General features: G+C 42.5%; 2 protein-coding genes across 7 annotated transcripts in view; one reads left to right on the forward strand and one right to left on the reverse strand.

Moving 5' to 3' along the window:
• LOC144038030 (C-reactive protein-like) overlaps positions 1 to 7,742 on the forward strand; it is a 37,969-nt gene extending 30,227 nt beyond the window's left edge. Inside the window, exons 6-10 of one of the 6 annotated variants that reach the window (XM_077550079.1) lie at positions 114 to 909; positions 1,133 to 1,207; positions 1,352 to 1,471; positions 6,803 to 6,925; positions 7,124 to 7,742. In XM_077550079.1, coding sequence (XP_077406205.1) covers positions 114 to 885 — 772 coding nt within the window. In that variant the 3' untranslated portion in view covers positions 886 to 909; positions 1,133 to 1,207; positions 1,352 to 1,471; positions 6,803 to 6,925; positions 7,124 to 7,742. Of the gene's footprint in view, positions 1 to 113; positions 1,472 to 6,802; positions 6,926 to 7,123 lie in introns of all 6 variants that reach the window. The other 5 variants (XM_077550077.1, XM_077550078.1, XM_077550081.1 and 2 more) reach the window with 5 other exon arrangements.
• LOC144038029 (neurotrypsin-like) lies at positions 4,072 to 17,669 on the reverse strand. Its single transcript, XM_077550074.1, has 14 exons — positions 17,396 to 17,669; positions 14,816 to 14,858; positions 11,234 to 11,476; positions 10,354 to 10,492; positions 10,094 to 10,272; positions 9,721 to 9,868; positions 9,211 to 9,389; positions 8,852 to 8,993; positions 8,552 to 8,772; positions 8,261 to 8,402; positions 7,181 to 7,462; positions 6,791 to 6,913; positions 6,434 to 6,696; positions 4,072 to 5,364 (listed from the first exon to the last, which is right to left on the reverse strand). The coding sequence occupies exons 1-14, from the start codon at positions 17,471 to 17,473 to the stop codon at positions 4,967 to 4,969; spliced, it is 2,580 nt and encodes an 859-aa protein (XP_077406200.1). The 5' UTR covers positions 17,474 to 17,669; the 3' UTR covers positions 4,072 to 4,966.
• Positions 17,670 to 18,353: the final 684 nt, after the last annotated feature.

Here is an 18,353-nt window from a genome sequence, read left to right on the forward strand (position 1 = left end):
TAAAATAGCACCACTTCGGCCCCAAAAGATGCCGGCCCACCGGGCATCTGCCCTGTATGCCAGATGGCCAGTCCAGTTGGTTGGTTGTAACTGAACATTTCTCCACTTTTTAGTTCACAGAGTTTGCACCCCAGGACAAGGTCGTCAGAACCCTTGCACACAGATCATCTCATCAGTCCCAAAAGTGAACCATCCTCCCTACCGGCTTCTACCGGGGGGCACAGCAGCCAAGACTCGATGACCGCGCGCCCCATAGGCGACGGCGCCTCGGATTCCGTGGCTGCTCTCCTCAACGACCTCTCCAAGGCCTTACAGGAGTACCAGGAAGCGGAGCGTAACATCTCCCACCTGGAGAAGGAGGACCTCCCCGTCCAGCACCACCTTTGGGAGCACCTGAGCAAAATCCGAAACGAGCTCTCGCACATCCATCAAGCTCTGGAGAGGACGGCCCGCCAGAGCGACGTCCCGCTGGACCTTTCGTTCAAGAGAGACTCCGCCCACTCGAAGGATATCGGCCTTAAGGACAACCCCGCGGAGACGGACGAGGAGGACGAGGACGAAGAGGAAAGGAAAGCCATGAGGGCCTCGCTGGAGACTCGCAAGCAATCGCTGGACATGCTGATCAAGATGAGTAACGCCGGAGCTTCGGTCGTGACCACGGAAGTCCTGACTCGGGGAGCCCTGGCCATCAGGCACAGCCCCGCCGAGGCCTTGTGGCCAAGCAGAACCACCAAGTGCGAAGCCGACTCCAGCGTGCTGCTCTGTCCCGACGGCAGATCGGTCATGTTCGCAGACATCCCGTCCAAAGCGGCCAAAAGGCCGTCGTCTATACAGCGAGGGGAGGGGCAGTGCCCCCACAGCCCTTTGGCTGCCACGGACAATTAAAGCTTGGTTGAAAGTTAAATTGAGGTAAATGGACTCTTCTTGGTTGTTCACCAAGCTCTTAATTCAAATGTAGCGTTTCTCTCGGCTGCACAGTTTCCAGTGTGTATGCGGATGTTTCTGTACAATCAGATTTCAGCCTTGATGTGTTGCTATGTCAGTATACACTGGCCAGGGTTTTTGGAATCCGTAGTGCTGTCCCATGTAACTCAAACACTGTTAATATGAGACTGTTTCTTTAACCAATCAGATGTCAAATTCACCTTGGAGGACCAGTTAGCTAGCCCACGATACCGTCAGCATTTTTCTGTCTTCTGATTTGTCGGTAAGAACAACCCAAGTTTGACTAGCAAAACAACTGCCCATATTAATACTGCCATATTAAAACTCATTCTCAATCACTGCAATGAATGGCTATAGATTACAGATCCATTTGAACTGGGCTGATTATATATTTCTTTAAATATAGGAGACAGGAAATGCGAGAGCGACAGTGCGAAAAACGGCAGGAAGGAGCCGCTTGGCACGGGATTCGAACCAGCGCTGCCTGCCTGCCTGCTACAAGAACTAGCTTCAACACATATTGCAGGTACTAGCAGTGAGCGAAATCCCCAACAAAATGAACAAGTTAAACATTTAATTAGCAGTATGAGTATGATGTAACCCATAAGCGACATAAAAAATATACAATTTAGAACCAAATAAGATTTTTGGATTAAAAGTGAGATGTCAACAACCAGGAAGGGTCCAGTTGACTCCATTCTCTTACAAACAAACACACAAAAACGTGTCTTTAGTTTTGTAGTCATTTGTTAAAATTACTCAGACATTCAGCACCTTTCCATGGATCTGCAGTCACAACATGGGCCAAAACATTTATAAATTGTGACCACAGTATAAATATAACATCAACACACAAAATGATCATTTGTGACCAAGAATGGGAAAATAAATGTCAATAATGTAAATAGTCAACTATTGAAGTGGCTCCATAATTGTTAATGGGAATGATATTAACCTACTAACTAGTATTTTGTGTGCACATATCTATTTATTAGCCACAAATTAGCATTATGTGCGCATGCTATATAGATATTGTGGCCGCAATAAAAAAAAAAAAAAAGTCATCTGGGTCTGCACTTTTCCGATGAAAGATAAAGACGTCACACACATGCACTATTAACTTTTGATTGTCACAAGGTTGTCATTTGAAAAGTGGAAATAATCAATCTGAGAGACAATCATATCCACCATTTTGTAAATTATGTGACAAAAAAATTGTATAATGTTTTAAAGAGCAAATGGTTTTATTATGATAATTTTATGGGTTCACTGAAGATAATATTGTGTTGTACGCACATTTTTTGGGGAATAAAGCCAGTAAAAAACAAACAAAAAAACTGTCATTTCAATGGGGGGGGGGGGTGAAAAGCAAGATAACAAAGAGCCTCACGTGGTTAAAATAATGTTACTTGCATACATGTTATGATTAACACTCACTTCTAAATTGACTTTGTCAAAGAGGTATTAATTTAATGTACTGCTTTGTCAACTAAACAAAAGTCCTCCACTCACTTCAACAAGCCACCAGATGGCGCCACAACAATACACAGTATATATTTTTCTATTAGACAGACTTTGTCCTGACCAAAAAAAAACAGTAAATCGGTGACTGTATGATGCTGACCTAATAAAGTGTCCAATTTAAGGACCATGGACACTGGTGCTGTTGGATAGCCAAACGGAGCATAGACCTGTAGAATTTCCACAGGTAGGTACTTATTTATTTAGTAGACAAAATAGATTCAGCTGTACTACGTGTCAATTGAAAGATCTGAGCAGTCTCAGTACACTAGACCGAGTTCATGACAAAAATATTATTCAAAGACTACAAATCAAATGACAACTTTATTGATACTGCTGTAAATGTTCCACGTGGACTTACCATTAGGCAAACCTAGGCAGTTGCCTACGGCTTCGCGTTAATAGAGGGCCCCATAAAATTGCTCATACACTAATGGCCAATATAGTCTTTACTTATTTACGCACGATAATTATGGTTTTTGATCCAAATTATTTCGCTAAAATGCCAGCAGAAGGCTTCTTGTATCGTATGTCTCTACCCCCCTCCCCCTTCTACTAATGGATCAGTCCATCTTATTGCGCGCGGAATGTCGCGATGTGACGGCGGTGAGCGAGACTAGAAAGGAGAACGTTAAAAATGAAAAAGTTTATTGCCAAGTTACCAAAAAATGACAATGACACGCCTGTTGGGGACGTAAAAGTATTGAGTATTTCTTCATCTCATTGAGGGCCTGTTATTGTTAATGAATTCATGTGTTCTTCATATATTCGTAGCATCACTTGTTACTACTCCTGTGAGTTGCAGCCAGTCTGTTTTTAGGATTGTCATGATGCATTTAACAAATTGGCCCAGAGTGATTTTTTAAAAAAAAAAAAAATTAAGTTTTGTCTTACAAAGTCACCCCGCAAAGGGAATATTCTTTCACTTTAAGCATTAAATCATCATTTTGGGTTTTTTCGCTGAGCAGGAAGGGTTTGAAATATGTAAGCAGCAACATAATTTACAGTGCTCAGCGTAAAAGAGTACACCCGCTTTGAAAAGTAACATTTTAAAAAATATCTCAATGAATACAAAAACAAGTGGGATCGTGTTTTCTTTAAGTAACACCCATTTATAATCAACTGTCTGCTTGACACCTGTGTAATGAATAATGAGACTCACCTGTGGACGCTTGTAGTGTAAAATTTGGGCTTTGGATTTTGTTTCAGTAATGGTACAAAAAGAAACTATTTTCTTATTGGAAAAAAACATCAATTTATGTCTTATAGTTTTATCGTGGATTTATTACCTGACCAATATATCGATAATTGCGGTATCGTCATATTGTGAGATAATCATTATCATGAGCCTTGTATCGTATCGTGAGGTTTCCACCCCTAGTATATACAAATGTCACTTTACCTTTTTATTTTTGGATATAACAACTGAAAATGCAGACTCTCCATCGTGGACGGCATCAAAGGCGATAAGTCTTTTGAACTGCTGAAGGAAGCTTTAATGTTGATTATGTTCAGAAGAAGTGAAATGTTCATGATCAGGAAGAGCTTTTCCCGGCGTGCTGTTGTAACTTTTATCATGTACAGTACAGAATCGCGAGCAGAATGTCACATGGCCCGCTGTTGGAAGCTTTAATGTTGATTATGTCTACACAAACAGCACCGGGGATATCCGGTGAGCAGATGTCGGACGACATAATGAGCCACTACACAAGACACATAGTCCAAACAATTACAATACACTGAAAATAAAATAAATAAATAAAATAGCGAGAGAAAACTGGACGATAGCGCCATCTAGTGGTTAGAAGCAATGCTGTCATTGACATGTTCACAGTCCACACACACACGCACACACTCTACCTCTACACAATCAAAATCAGACTTTCAATGGCTTTTTGTCAGATTCTGGACATTTAAGGACCGTACCAGTGTTTTTTTTATTGATAATTACATTATTCACACCTTCCTGCTTCATGGATCACCAACTTAAAGGTAAGTGAGGCAAAGCAAAATGATTGTCAGTCATAAATCTTAGACGCTGCAGTTAAGCAGGCCTCAATTCTTATTAGTAAATATAAACATGAACTAACGCATTAACCATGTCACCATGATATGTTCTAAATAATGACCGTTTGTTGTTCCATCAACCACAAATACTTCAATTGTGTCAGCCTTAACGGCTACGGATGTTTTTCACATTTGAAACACTGGTACGGTCCAATTTGAAACTAGCTCAGTCATCTGTTATGAGCCTACAAAGAAAAGCCCTTTTTTTGTTGACATTGTTGCATGTTTATCAGCTGTACATTAATTAGCAGTTAGCGCCGATGCTAATTGTTGTCTTAATTGAGCACCCTGCCACGTAATTTGCAAAATTTTGGACATGCTGATCGGCCATCATTTATTTGGCCTTTCGTTGGGAAGCAAGGCATCCACCAATCAGAGTTCACATTTTCTCCGGTGGTCCCATGGCACAGGTGGTAAGCCAATGAGGCCTCAATCAAACCGTTACCTGCGAGTGGTGTGTGTGTTTTGCTTGTGCGTGAAGTCCGATGTCGTTTGTTTCCTCCCCTCGTCGGACGTTTTGCGAATCGGCCCGGGTGACATCGTCGATCCAGCTACGGAAGCGGCTGACGCGCGTGTACAGGGCAGGTGAGGACGGGTCCGCGCAGCCGTAGCTCCCGGCGACAACTCCCACCAGCACCCACCGCCCGGCCTCGCCCTGACACAGCAGGCCGCCTCCGGAGTTGCCACGGCAACCGTCGCCGCCGCCGTGGAGCGCGCTGGTGTCTGGGGGGCTGCCGGCGCACACGGTGCCATGGCTGGAGAAGCTGTCGCCGTGACGCTTCTTGCATTGCCATGACGACATGACGGGAACCCACGACGCCAGGACAGAGTCTAGGACACAGAAACATCAATAGAATCATAGAAATGTCATACAAACAAAGTTACGTAACGTTAGCTTCAAACGTTAGCTTATGAGATTAACTTCCAACTTTCCAAGACCAACTTTAGCTTCCAAAGTTAGAAACATTTTCCAACGTTAGCTTTCAAGATTTGTTTCAAAGGTTATCTCTAATATTGGGATTGAGGATGACCAATCTTAGCTTCCAAAGTTATCTTTAGAATTAGCTCCCACTGTTAGCTGACAATGTTAGCTTCTGAGGATAGCGTCAGCATTACGTCTAACATTATCTTCCAACACAAGCTTTTGATTTGAGCTAGTGAAGAAAGCTTCCGCTATTACTATTATTAGTAGTGGATACTAGATTAAAGACTGTTAGTTTCCAACATTATTAGCTTTCGAGATTAGATTAGCTTCCGTTAGCTCATAGGTGTCAAACTCCGGTCCTGGAGGGCTGCAGTCCTGCAGGTTTTGGACATTTCCCTCTTCCAACACAAGCTGATTCCAATCAGCAGGATCGTTATCAGGCTTATGCAGAGCTTGCTGATGAGCTGATCATATATCAGCTGTGTTGGAGAACGGAAACATCCAAAACCTGCAGCATTGCAGCCCTCCAGGACCGGAGTTTGACACCTATGCGTTAGCGCAAAGGAAGACCAACAATAGCTTTCAAAGTTGGCATCGTTAGATTCCAATGTTAACTTTCAAGCTTCTCTCTAATATAATTCAGAAAGACCAACATTAGCTTGGCTTTCAAAGTTAGCTATAGCATTGGCTGTCAACATCTTCTGAAGTTAACGTCAACATTACGTTAGCTTCCAACATATGTTTCCATTTGGGTTTCTGAAGTTAGCCTCACCATTACCACTACATTACACTTCAGGAGCTAATACTGAAGCTACCATTTGAAGCAGTAACTTTGACAACTAACATCAAAAGCTAACGTTGGAAGCTAATTTTGAAACTATCATTGGGGGCCACCCAGTGAACTAGCTTCCGAAATTAGCTTCAAAATCATCCCAATGGTCAATATCATCCCACCCGATACCCTGTGAAACCCACCTGGTGTACTCCACCGCGTGGTCACCATGACGACACAGGCAGCAGGTGTGCTGCTGTGGTTGTCATCGGGCAGGCAAGCGGCGTTGACGTGGGGGTCAAAGGTGAAGCAGTGACCCTTCTGGGCGCCAGGCAGCTTGAGCAATGCCAGGTCGTGACCTCCACTCTGACCTTTGAACTTCTTGTGGACCACCACCCGCTCCGGGGTCAGGGTCCGCTCAGAAGCCCCTACCCGTACCACATACCTGGACGGCTCCGTTCCAAATCTGATGAGGTTCATGATGTATGTTACAAAAGCAGGAAGATGAAGTTTATCACAAGTATTTCTTGTTGATACTTTTTGCTGTGTGTGTGTGTTACCTGGCGAAACAGGTGGCGGATGTGAGCGCCCAGCAGGAGCCAATCAGAGTGGCGCTGCAGAGAGGGCCGCCATCTTGACTTTGGGACTGAAGCCACACAGACGCCTGCCAAGGCCACGACGACCTGCAACCAGAGGTTAGCATTGTGAATATGTCAAAAATCTGGTTAGGTTTATTATATAGAATATATTCTATTTTAGACATTTTTTCATCCAGAATTTTTTTAAAATACTTTTTTTTTGGGGGGGGGGTTAAATTGTCAAATATAGCCAAGTAATGTCCTAAGTACATATGAGACACAGACACTTCATTTGCTGTATTGTATTGGTTACAGTTGCAGATAGAATCCACCAGATGGAGCCAAACTGCAACCTAGTGCTATTCCACTCACCTGAGCACGTTTCGTCCTCCCCCTCCAGCCTTGGTCTCCCCACCCTCCTCTTGAAGCTTCCTGACCCCGCAGCTGGCCTCCGGATGGTCGGCTCGAACTGTCGGATCGTGCGTCGAGGCATCACACTTGACCCCGGCTGCTTGCCCACGCCTGCAGCCCAGGATGTTAAGACCCAGAGAGGGACACTCGCCAAGGAACTCCTCCTTGCCAGTGCACCTCACTTGGTCCAGGTGGATCGGTCCTTTGCCCTGCCCGAAGCCACCGGCCGCCAGAGCTCCGCCGCTGGGGGAGAAGGAAGACCAACGTTATCTTCCAGTGTGACCTAGCCAGAGTTAGGCAAGACTGAACTGCCAAGAAATGGATTCTTAAAGCTACTGAACACAGAAAATTCAATTCTGAATCGCTGCCACCTTTTGACGAAAAATTAAACTGCACACACTTTTTTTCACGTACACAATGCGCACATGACTTCACATCCGCAGACAGAAATTCAAACCCGAATCCAGTCTGAAAACTATTGGCCTGAGGCTTGCAGGCGAGCGCGCATTGTGAACCGCTAATCTACTAATTAAAATGTGTTTCAATCATAAATGGCCAAATAAAAAGGCTATTGTAAAGATTTTGGGCTAAATTGTTGCAAAGAGTAGCTTTAAGTTACCTTCCAACTTTATATTCAAATGTTAGTTTCCATTTTTAAATATATTTTTTTATTTTAGAAAATATTTTTGAACTTTACTGCTAATGTTAGCTTTAACATTAGCTTCCAACGTTAGAGTCTAAAGTTGGCTTCTGTTACCGCTTTAACGTTAGCTTTAACTGTTAGCTTCTAATGTTAGCTTAAAACATTACCTATAGTGTTAGCACTCAGGAAAACCGTTAGCTTTAACACTAATTTCGACATTAGCTGCCAACTTTGATTCAGCATTAGCTTTTTCTTTACTTAGCCTCCAACATTGACTTCAATGTATGCTTTGTATGTTAGATTATAACGTTAATTTTGGAAGCTAATCCTTGCGGTCATGTTGGAAGCTAACACTGAAAGCTAGCATTTGAAACTTTAGCCGCTATGTTGCTTGTCACCTGTGGCCCAGCTGCCTGCACACTACAGCGGCGTTGAGGTCGTTCCAACCCGAGTCACAGATCGTCCCCCAGTCGCCATGGAGATAGACCTCCACGCGTCCCTCCTTCCTGTTGACGCCCCCGGCAAGACGCAGCAGCGGGCCTGCCAATATTCAGAAAAATATCATTAGCTTTGTAGAAGGGGAAAGAAGCATAAAATTGTATTTTTCATATTTTGCCTTATTTCGCCACTTTAGTTTTCAATTGGGTGTACCTATCGGAGTGTCCCGCGCGCAACCGACCCTCCCTCACCTGTGGACGGCGCAACGACAGGCACGTCGTTGGACTCGTCTTCGGGCTTTCCTCTGCAGCGCACGCCGACGTCCTCGGCGTGGGAGCAGTCGGTGCGACCCCAGATGCCGTGCCGGCAGTCCAGCAGGGACGTCTCGGAGCCGTCGCAGTGGATGTCGTCCAGCAGGATGAGACCGGCGCCCTCGCCGAACAACCCGTCCGACACCACCTCGGCGTGGCCCCTTCGAGGAGAGAAAAAGTCAGTATACTGTAATATAGTGAACTTATGAGGTTTTCCTTCCTTTTGAATCCGAAATCTACCTGTATCCTAGTTGTCCACAAACCACCTGGGCGTGCTGCTGCGTCCAGCGGTCGTCACACACCGTCCCCCAGTCGCCGTTGTGGAGCACCTCCACGCGGCCCTCCCAGGGACTGTCGCCCCCCACCAGACGCACCACCCCATCTGAAAGCGTCAAACCGCTACATTTAGCCCACTTAAAACATTAATGACCTTGTTTATGTTTGGCTTATGCTTTTATAAGCGTACATTGTCTGTGTTAACTGTACCAGTCCTTCACCACAGCTGTTTTTCGCTGAGTAATGATTTATTGATGGGCAGAGGATATAAATAGAAACTTTTAAGGCTGAGTGTGTGCATGGTGTGTGTGTGTGCGTCATGCCTGTGTAAGGGCTGCAGGAAACTCCGGCGTCCTCCATGTGGTCGCAGTTGTGCTGCTCCCAGTGACCGTGCGGACACTGATCCAGGAACAGTTCGTTTCCCGTGCACTTGACGGCGTCCAGCATGATGGGACCCGAACCCTGACCGAAGTGAGCCCATGACCACGCCTTGGCCACGCCGCTAGTACACACATATAGACGCTCAATACATACAAAAAAATTGTTGGGTTGTTTTCCCAACCCACTTGCTGTTATGGATTTCAATTGGATTGGGTTGATTTTAGCCAAAGTTGGGTTATTTGTTTTGACCCAACAAATTGGGTTGAAGCTGATTGCCATTTTTGTATAAATGTATAAATAACCCAGCATTAGTTCCGTTCTTTTTGGACCCAATACTGGGTTAGCTTTTTCCCCAATTTGGGTTACTTTTTAACCCAACAGTTCTATGGAGAAAAAAAAAGTATTTTAATAGTTAAATGAAAGTAGCAAATATTGCAAAACTCTTAATGTACCTGAAGCCTAACTGTCGGCACACCACCTCCGCGTCTCTGTCGTCCCATTGGTCGTCGCACACGGAGCCCCACCTCCCGCCGTGGAAGACCTCCACGCGTCCTTCAAAGTCTTCCCCACCTCCGACCAGGCGTAGCGGAGGTCCGCTGCCTGGTAAATGTCACACGTCACACCTGTCAGTCTTCGATTTTGTTGATGATGTGTCTCTATTATTTTTAAAATCAAATTTGCATTGGTGTAGATTTGAAATTTGAAATCATAATATAAAAAAAAAAATGGTTAAGTTCAAGGTTGTAAACATAGCGTATATAAAAGTCCAAAACAATTTACTTGTTCGACAATGTGTCTGTGCCTGTGTGTGTAAATCTGCCTGACCTTCAGGAGGCGCACACAGGACGGCCGCCTCGTTGCCATGGTTACAGTCCCCGGTGACGAACGTCCTGCTCCTGCAGGCGCTCACGCTGCTCTCGTCGCCATGGCAACCCAGACGCTCAAAGTGGAAGAGGCCGGAACCCGAGGCGAGCTGCGAGTGTCGCAACGCCGTACCGATGTCGCTGACCCAAACGGAAAAAAAAAAAAACACACGGTGAGTGCGACGTCCCCGGTGTGGATGTTACGAGACCGGAGGGTCTTACCTTAAGCCCACCTGCCTGCAGACCACGCTGGCGTCACAATCGGTCCAGTGAGAGTCGCACACCGCCCCCCACTGGCCGTTCAGGTACACTTCAACGCGCCCGCTGTTGGACGACGAGCCGCCGACCAGCCTGGCGGCGCCTAACCGACGGGGATGTGCGGAAGGTATGTGAACATCAAAGACAATTGCAATCTTCAACGGCAGTTTTTTGGGCTAAACATCAAAGACAACTTAAATCCTTTGATGGAACTAACATCTTTTCACAAACATTGACAACAATTTACAGCCTTGATTTTTTTTTTGTTTTGGGAGTTTACAGCCTTTCAAGCAACCGGTCTTTTTGGGAACATCAAAAGACAATTTCAATCTTAAACTTGCAGATGCTTTTTAAAAAACATCAGAGACCGTCTTTTAGTTTAGAGACCTCAAAAGTAACATCTGTTTGAACATCAAAGACAGTTTACAGTCCAAAGAGAATTTGAGTCTTTGAGGAAACGGTCAAGCCCTTTGAAAACATCAAAGACAAATGAAAGTGTGCGAAATGTTTTATAAACATGAAAGACCATCCTCGTATCAAAGATGACAAAATGTAATGCACAATGATGCATATGTCTTATCAAAAACATCAAAGACGTCTGAATTAACACCTTTTTTGTACAAATCAAAGACAACTGAAAGTGACGTATTTGCGTCTGATCTTTACGAAAAGCACCAGTCGTTCGAACCTTTGTTGGAAAAACTGCATAATGTCTTTTTTTTGTAAGCATCAAAGACAATTTTGTGTGTCCAATAACTCTTAACGCATGTATTTTTCTTCAAACACCAAGGACAATCTCTCCATTGAAGCCAACTCAAAACAGAAGTGTTGCGGTTTGTCGTACCCTGGTGACAGTCACAGTAGGCCCATCCGATGGCGCCCGAGTTCTGCCGGAAGAAGCACCAGGGGTTGGACTCGCGGTCCGGGTTCCGGCAGTAGCTGTGCTCGCCGAGGCCGCGGCCCGGGTACTGCACGACATAGTCGGGGAACTCGGTCCACTTGAGGCACGGGGCGCCCGAGTCCGTCTGGGACACGGTGCCGTTGTAGTAACCCAGCTCGGTGAAACCCTCGGAGCAGGACAGAGGGACTGGGGGGGGGGGGTGGGGGGGTAAGACATGAAAAGTGAGGACCCCCTTCTTTCAAACCTCATTATGGGACTGCTGAAAGCAGCACATATTACTCTCCACCCTAGAAAATCCCCAGATTTTTCCGCAAAAATGCGGCCCGTACCGTAGATCGCACTGGGACAAATGAGGTATCAAACGATGCGGCTCGATCTGACTCGGTGCGGCATTAGTTTTCTAGGAATTCCGAGTTACCATGGCGACGCAATTCCCAAAAAACTCCCATAGGAAATGAATGGAGAAAGGGGGGACAAATTACAGATCAAGCACCTTTTTCCAAGACACGCTGCGCGCGCATACGTTGTCCGACCGATATGAATTTTAGCTCATTTTGTAGCAATTTTTCCCATCTTTAGCTCAGTGTCGAAATTCATTTTAAGGAATGAAAGCTCTCCCCCCTGTGCGGGTTCAAAGACAGTGAGTGAAATAGCCTTCTATTACACTCTGTGGAGCAATTAGGCTTTGAGTGGCGGGAACCAAAAAAATATATTTCCAAAAGTCAAAAGTTTCACTTCAACTCGTCACCATGGCCACAATCTTTGCTCACTAGACATCAAATTCTCACATTTTGTAGTGACAAGTCTCTTCTTTCAGACAAACTAACTTTTATTTGGCTAAGGTGTCATTTAGTACCTTTATTTTCACTTTAAGCAAGGAGAAGTCGGACTAACTCGCCTATCTTTTCCATGTTAAATTCGCCTCCTTTTTCCTCTTCATTTTGGATAAATCATAAGTTTTCAACCTGCTCTCATTTGGTCATTTTTCATCCGATTAAAAAAGTGAGAACATGCTCGCGTATCCCCAAACCCTTGCCGTTCTAACGAGCCATTTCTTGAATCTGCATCTTGAACCATTAAGTCGTGAGAGGCTTTTGTTCGAGGTGTGCGTCTCTCATACAATATCAATGGAATGTGGGAGCGTGACGTCTCCAAGTCAAATGTGTGTGTGTGAAAAGTGCATTTTTCTTAAAGGGAAAGTGAGATACTTTTAGTTGATGTTGATTATGGTTAACTTCCACATTTCTTGACCGATTCCAGTCGTTTAAATTTTAAACTGTTCAGCTCATTTACAAGAGTCAGCAGTCCCATTCAAAATTTTCGCGGGAATTTTTCTAGTTTTTGTCTATAATGGTAGCTCAGGTCAAAAATTCCCTGTGAAAACCTTTTGCCAATTTTCTCCAAACATCAAATTGTAAAATGTTCCGCAAGACCACAATTGTTTTCTTTTAGTCATCCTTTTCATGCGACTTTGCTTTTTGGTGTTTCTTGCACTGTTTTTTTTTTTTTTGTCCTGACGCCAGACTGCAGCTAAACTGTGATTAATGGCGGACGCGCTTCGCTAACCAGCAGTAGTCTTATCATATTCGCGCACACACACACGAGATAAGACGAAGCGCAAAAAAAGGGGAAGCAAAGAGAATCGGAGCGAAACAAGCGAAGAAGAACCAAAAGCGAAGATCAATAGATGAGTCGGCAAACGGGGAGGAGACAAAGAATCGTTTCGGGGGTGCAAAGTTGTGATTTCCGCAGCGGCTTGTGTCCCGTTAGGATGTGACTGTTTGCGTATCACTTGGCTATCTTCTTGTACTTCATCATTAATTCATGTCAGGCTGCTCCACTAACAAAGTACAGCGTGAGTGCAACTTTTAAGTGGTTTTAAAAATAAATTAAAAAAACGGGACTCTTCTTGTTTTACATTTCAAGCTGTGCTTCACTCCGACTTTAAAGGGGACAAATTAATTGTGTGTCTGGAATGCTTGGCTACCCAAAGGAGTTTGAAAGGACGTAACAATGGAGCTCATTAGCATAACGACCAACGCCACACCGACTTTCACACCCAATGACATGGTCAGCTCAAAAAAGAGAAAATAAAATAAATATATGTAGGAAAAAAAAATCATAATAATTGGGGGGCATAATTATTATTTTTTAATTATTTTTAAATATTTATATTACCCATGCCCCCTCTATTATTAATACATTCATTAATTTACTTATCCCACCACCGCCCTATAACAACAACAACAATAATAATACCAATCTGCTTTCTACTAATTATGCTGAATGTTTTTGTATGAAATCCCACCAAAAAAAAGTTTTATCATTCTAACGTCTATTCATTTGCAAATATAATTTAAGTGACATTTTATACTAATTAAATGGTACGTTATTTTGTAAAAGAAATTATGCTAAATTCCATATAATAATAATAATAATAAGCATTGCATTATAGTATTATAACTTTATTTAATTGATTTAAAAAAAGAAGAAGCCTTTTTTCAACCAAGTAGCCTCTTAAAATTGTTTGCTTATGGTTCTTTTTTTGCATGAAATTGTACTAATATCCATTTTTTTAGTACTATTGTAGAAAAATGTGTATACAATATCTTCCTCAATTAAAAAAAAACTCAATTACAAAAAAATCTGTCAGATTTTTCTACTTTGCATTTAAAATCCGACTACGGTAAATAAATTAAAAAAAAAAAAATCCAAATAATTGTGCATTACTATTACAACCTATTAATTAAAAAAAATATATATCATTAATGATTTTTTTTTTTTGTAAAACAAGCCAAGATATTTGCATTAAATCCTACTAAACCCTAAAGAAAATACATTAAATATAAATACAATATTAACATGTTCTTTTATTATGTTTTAATTTGTCACCCAACTTTTTTCAGCTAATAACCGTGAATTTTTAGAAATAAAGCCCATATTTATTTTTTATTTTTTTTAATCACAATGTAGAGACTTAACCAAAAAAATCTTCCACCTCCCCCATTCTGCCAAACACGCACACACTCCATCATCGCCACGACAACAGCCCTCTCCTCATCGCCATGGGAACACTCAGCCTCCCTGCTCGTATAATCCATTTCCCCGCCACAAAGCACATTTGACACGCTCCACACTTGCTCTATTAAAGGGGGGTATTTAGTTTGGGGGGGGGGGATGCTTTATATTTGAGGGTGTTTATCCCCCACACACCAATAACCACAATGTGTATTAACAGCTGCAGTGGCAAATACCTGCGGGTGTACGTCAAACTGCGCGTGAAAGCCTTGCCCTACTCCCATCACGCCCCCCTCCCCCTTTTCAACGTACGTCATACCCCCCCTTCCCTAACCCCCCCGCCCCCTTTCTCCAAGGGAAGAGATAAATTAAAAAATGGTGGCAGGCTTCCAGCTGCAGGAGAAGGAGAAAGAAGAGCTTCCTTGCGCCCAAACAAAGCAAGAATAGGAAATGGCGGCGAGGTGAATTTGGGGGGGGGGGCATCATGGGATGAGTCCGCTCACGTACCTGAGTTCTGCACCTCGTTTAAGTACGTGTCGTCAGCCACCACCTGAACACACACAGACAACAACAAATTAGACACACCGTTTGTATATATAAGTGGAAAAATGTGCTGCGGTCTGATGAGTCCACATTTAATTTTTTGGGTGTTTTTTAATCTTTTTAATTTGTATTTTAAGCATTCGTTCTTTTATCGATGTATTATTATGTTGTCATTTCTCAAAATTATTCTGTGCATTATTGCATCAAACCACTCGCTAAAAGTGCATTCTCGCGTCGTTCCAATCTAATACACACCTGCACACGCATACCAGCACAGCTCTAATAGCGTGAGAGCGGGAACATGTGACCCGCGCCGGTGCCAACACAGATGGCAATATCGCCAATCATGTCAATCGCACGCCTCCGTTACCAACCTAATGTGCTGTGATGCGCTTGCACCTGCTACCTCCACACAGGCACGCGCACGCACACGCGAGAGCACCTGATTCAAGTTCAATGCCACAAGGTCCCACAGGGGGCGCCAGACTGAATTTGATAGCAAGTAAAATGATGAAATAATTCAAATTAAATTGGATTTGATTTAGATTACCTACTATTGTGTTCATTTAAATGTAAAAAAATAAAATAAATGCATTTGCATTTAATTAAACTGAACATATTTAAAAATAAGAGCTTACCAATCACAAAAACTGTAATTAATATTTTAATGACTTAAGTGAATTGAATTTGATTAAAGTAATTATTGTGTATTTAAAATATTGAATTGATATCATCTATAAAAAAAAATAAGAAACGAAATTGAGACCTTAAAAATATTATATAATTTTTTTATTGTGATTTGCATTCTTTTTTTTAAAGGACACTCCTCCCAAAGCTGTTAAAATATATTTAAATGCTAATTACTTTAAATAACCATTTTAGTCATATGAATTTATAATAAAAAAATATTCAAATTAAATAAGATATTTGCACATTACCCCCCCCCAAAAAGTGTTACTTTCCTTAAAAATACATTTAATTCAATTTATTCAAATTACGTAGAAAAAAATACACTTAAATGGTGAATTAAAACTAGATTAAGAACTTTACACAGTCCCCCAAAAAAATAAAACATAATTTTAAAAGCATGCAATTAATTAAATGTCAATTATAATGATTTTATCTATATATATATTTGGAATAAAAATGCCAATTAAAAGCACATTAAAATTCAATTGTGAATTTCCATACCACCCCTAAAATAATACATTATTGAAAGAAAATAATAAAATTTTAAGTAGTGATGATATTGTGTCTCAGTTGGTCAAGTGGCTCGTCCAGTGACTGAAGAGTTGGTGGTTTGAATCCCTGCTTTGACTGCCCACTGCTGAAGTGCCCTTGGGCAAGACAGTGAGACCGAAAATTGCTCCAGGTTGCCATTGTAAATAAGAAACTGTTCTTGATTTATGGTCAAATAAAGAATAAATATATTTTAAAAAATCAAAATGGCCATTAAAAAGTCTTTTGAAATCGGAAAACGAGGCGGCAAAGCACGTCGACAGTCAAACTAACGCGTGTTCATTTGTCGAAACATCCCGACTGTGTTTTGCTGCCTTCATTAACGTCGATGTGGAAATCTGCTCGTCTGCCGGCTTCTATTTGGCGAGTATCATTAATTACCCGCACCCTGCTCTCCGCTAATGATTCAACACACACGCACGCACGTTTGTACAACACGAGCAGCAGAGCGCAAATGAACGTTACCTCCTGATTAATTGATTCCTTGATCATTTTTTGATGTCGTCTCAAGCCAAGTCAAAACATTTTGGAGGCCAAGGGTTGACAAACTGTGACTGACTTGCGTCATTTGCAACCTCTCGTGATAATATCACAACAATGGGGTCAACCAGGGGGAGGAGGTGGAGGATCTCCGACCGAGAACGTTCAAAAATGGAAAATGCAATTCGGTGGCTGAAAGTCGACGAGCACGCTTGCTGGAACCACGTCTAACTGTTGGCGCAGGTAGTTCAACGCGAACGTTGGTGAATTTGAACGGTGCACAAGCAGACGGATTGCGCCACATTTAAAGGTAATGAGAGAAACTATGTTACTGTTCACACCCACAGCGGCGCAAAGCATATTTTTTTCTTCTTTTTTTTATATATAAATTCCTCAGAATCAGAAAAATTGTCAGTCTGCATTAAAAAAAAGAAAAAAAAAGAAAATGAATAGCGTGCTTTGAGAAATAGAAGAAAATAGAATACTTTCAGAAAAAAATTAAGAAAATAAACATTGTTGCTATCGACATGATGGGGTAAAAACTGCTTAGAGACATGGCTAAAAATAATATATGGTCAACAAAAATATGGAAAAAATAAGCCGTTTTGTGCATACAGACTAAAAAAAAATCCACTGTGTGCATACAAACGTGGAAAAAAAATCAATAATGTAAATACATAAAAAGTAGAGTCATACAGTAAATCAATACAGAAGATTCCTCATTCTCGCCATTCATTTGAGACAGAACAAGCATCATCACCCACAATTGACATACAACAGTATGAACATGTGCATGTAAATGTGACAAAAGGCGGGCGATCGTACCTGCGCGCGCATCGGCAAGGGCAGCCCCAGGCAGGCGGCGCCGATCAGGCACAAGAACCAGCGGCCGCTCGGGGACATCTTTTCCCGCCTCGCGTGTCCGTGGCAGGCACACAACAACGCGCCGAGTGGCGATGAGGAGGAAGAGGAGGAGGAGGAGGGGCGGAGGAGGATGCTGGTGGCTGCTTGGGGAGAGGTCTAAACCGAGCAGAGGGTGCGGCACCAGAAGGGGATGGAAGACCGCGCACACACACACACACATCCAATCTGGATGGGAATTGTGTTGAGCTCTGCAGAAAGCAGCCCCCCCCCCCCCTTATGTCTCTCTCTCTCTCACTCTCTCTCTCCCCCCTCCGTGTGCTTTTAGTGGGAGACTAGGACTACAGTATATAAAAATTTAATTTACAAACCTGAATATATTTGCATTCATTAAACCAAAATGGCTGAGTTGAAGGGGGTGAGCGTTGCCATTCATGAATCCTATACGGCAAATCTGAACTCAAATGCAAAAAAATTCATGAAAATGAACCAATGGAAATCTGACAGTGCTTATGAATTGCGGTTTAACAAAAAAAAAAAACACTTTAAACCAAGGTGTGTCCTCTAATTAGCAGCACAGGTGTCTTCAAACTTGTAAACAGTCACTCGGTCTATTTGAAGGGTGATTAAGTAGTCACTGTGCTATTTGTTAGCATTGTGTGTACCATGTTAAACATGGACCAGAGGAAGGATACAAGACCATTTCCAAGCAGCTTGGTTTTCAGAATTGCAAGATATTTCTGATTTTATCTCTATACTGTATATATTTTCTTAATTCTGTTCCCCAGTATTTTAATTTTTTGCTTTTTCCTTTTAAAGTTTGAAGTGTTTTTTTTATTGTACTACACATTTTTTCTGAATTACTTTTACGTTATTTTAGCTTTTGTATTTATTGTATTTTTTGCTATGTTTCACCATCATA

The sequence above is a fragment of the Vanacampus margaritifer genome, chromosome 18 (assembly GCF_051991255.1).
Source record: "Vanacampus margaritifer isolate UIUO_Vmar chromosome 18, RoL_Vmar_1.0, whole genome shotgun sequence".
Taxonomy (NCBI): Eukaryota; Metazoa; Chordata; class Actinopteri; order Syngnathiformes; family Syngnathidae; genus Vanacampus; species Vanacampus margaritifer.

Excerpts from the sequence above, each read along its gene's own strand:
- LOC144038029 (XM_077550074.1), bottom strand. The coding sequence starts at position 17,473 with ATGTCCCCGAGCGGCCGCTGGTTCTTGTGCCTGATCGGCGCCGCCTGC. Across the intron at positions 14,859-17,395 it reads CCTTGCCGATGCGCGCGCAG|GTGGTGGCTGACGACACGTA; the intron begins GTACGATCGCCC and ends GTGTGTGTTCAG. Across the intron at positions 9,390-9,720 it reads TGCCGACAGTTAGGCTTCAG|CGGCGTGGCCAAGGCGTGGT; the intron begins GTACATTAAGAG and ends TGTGTGTACTAG.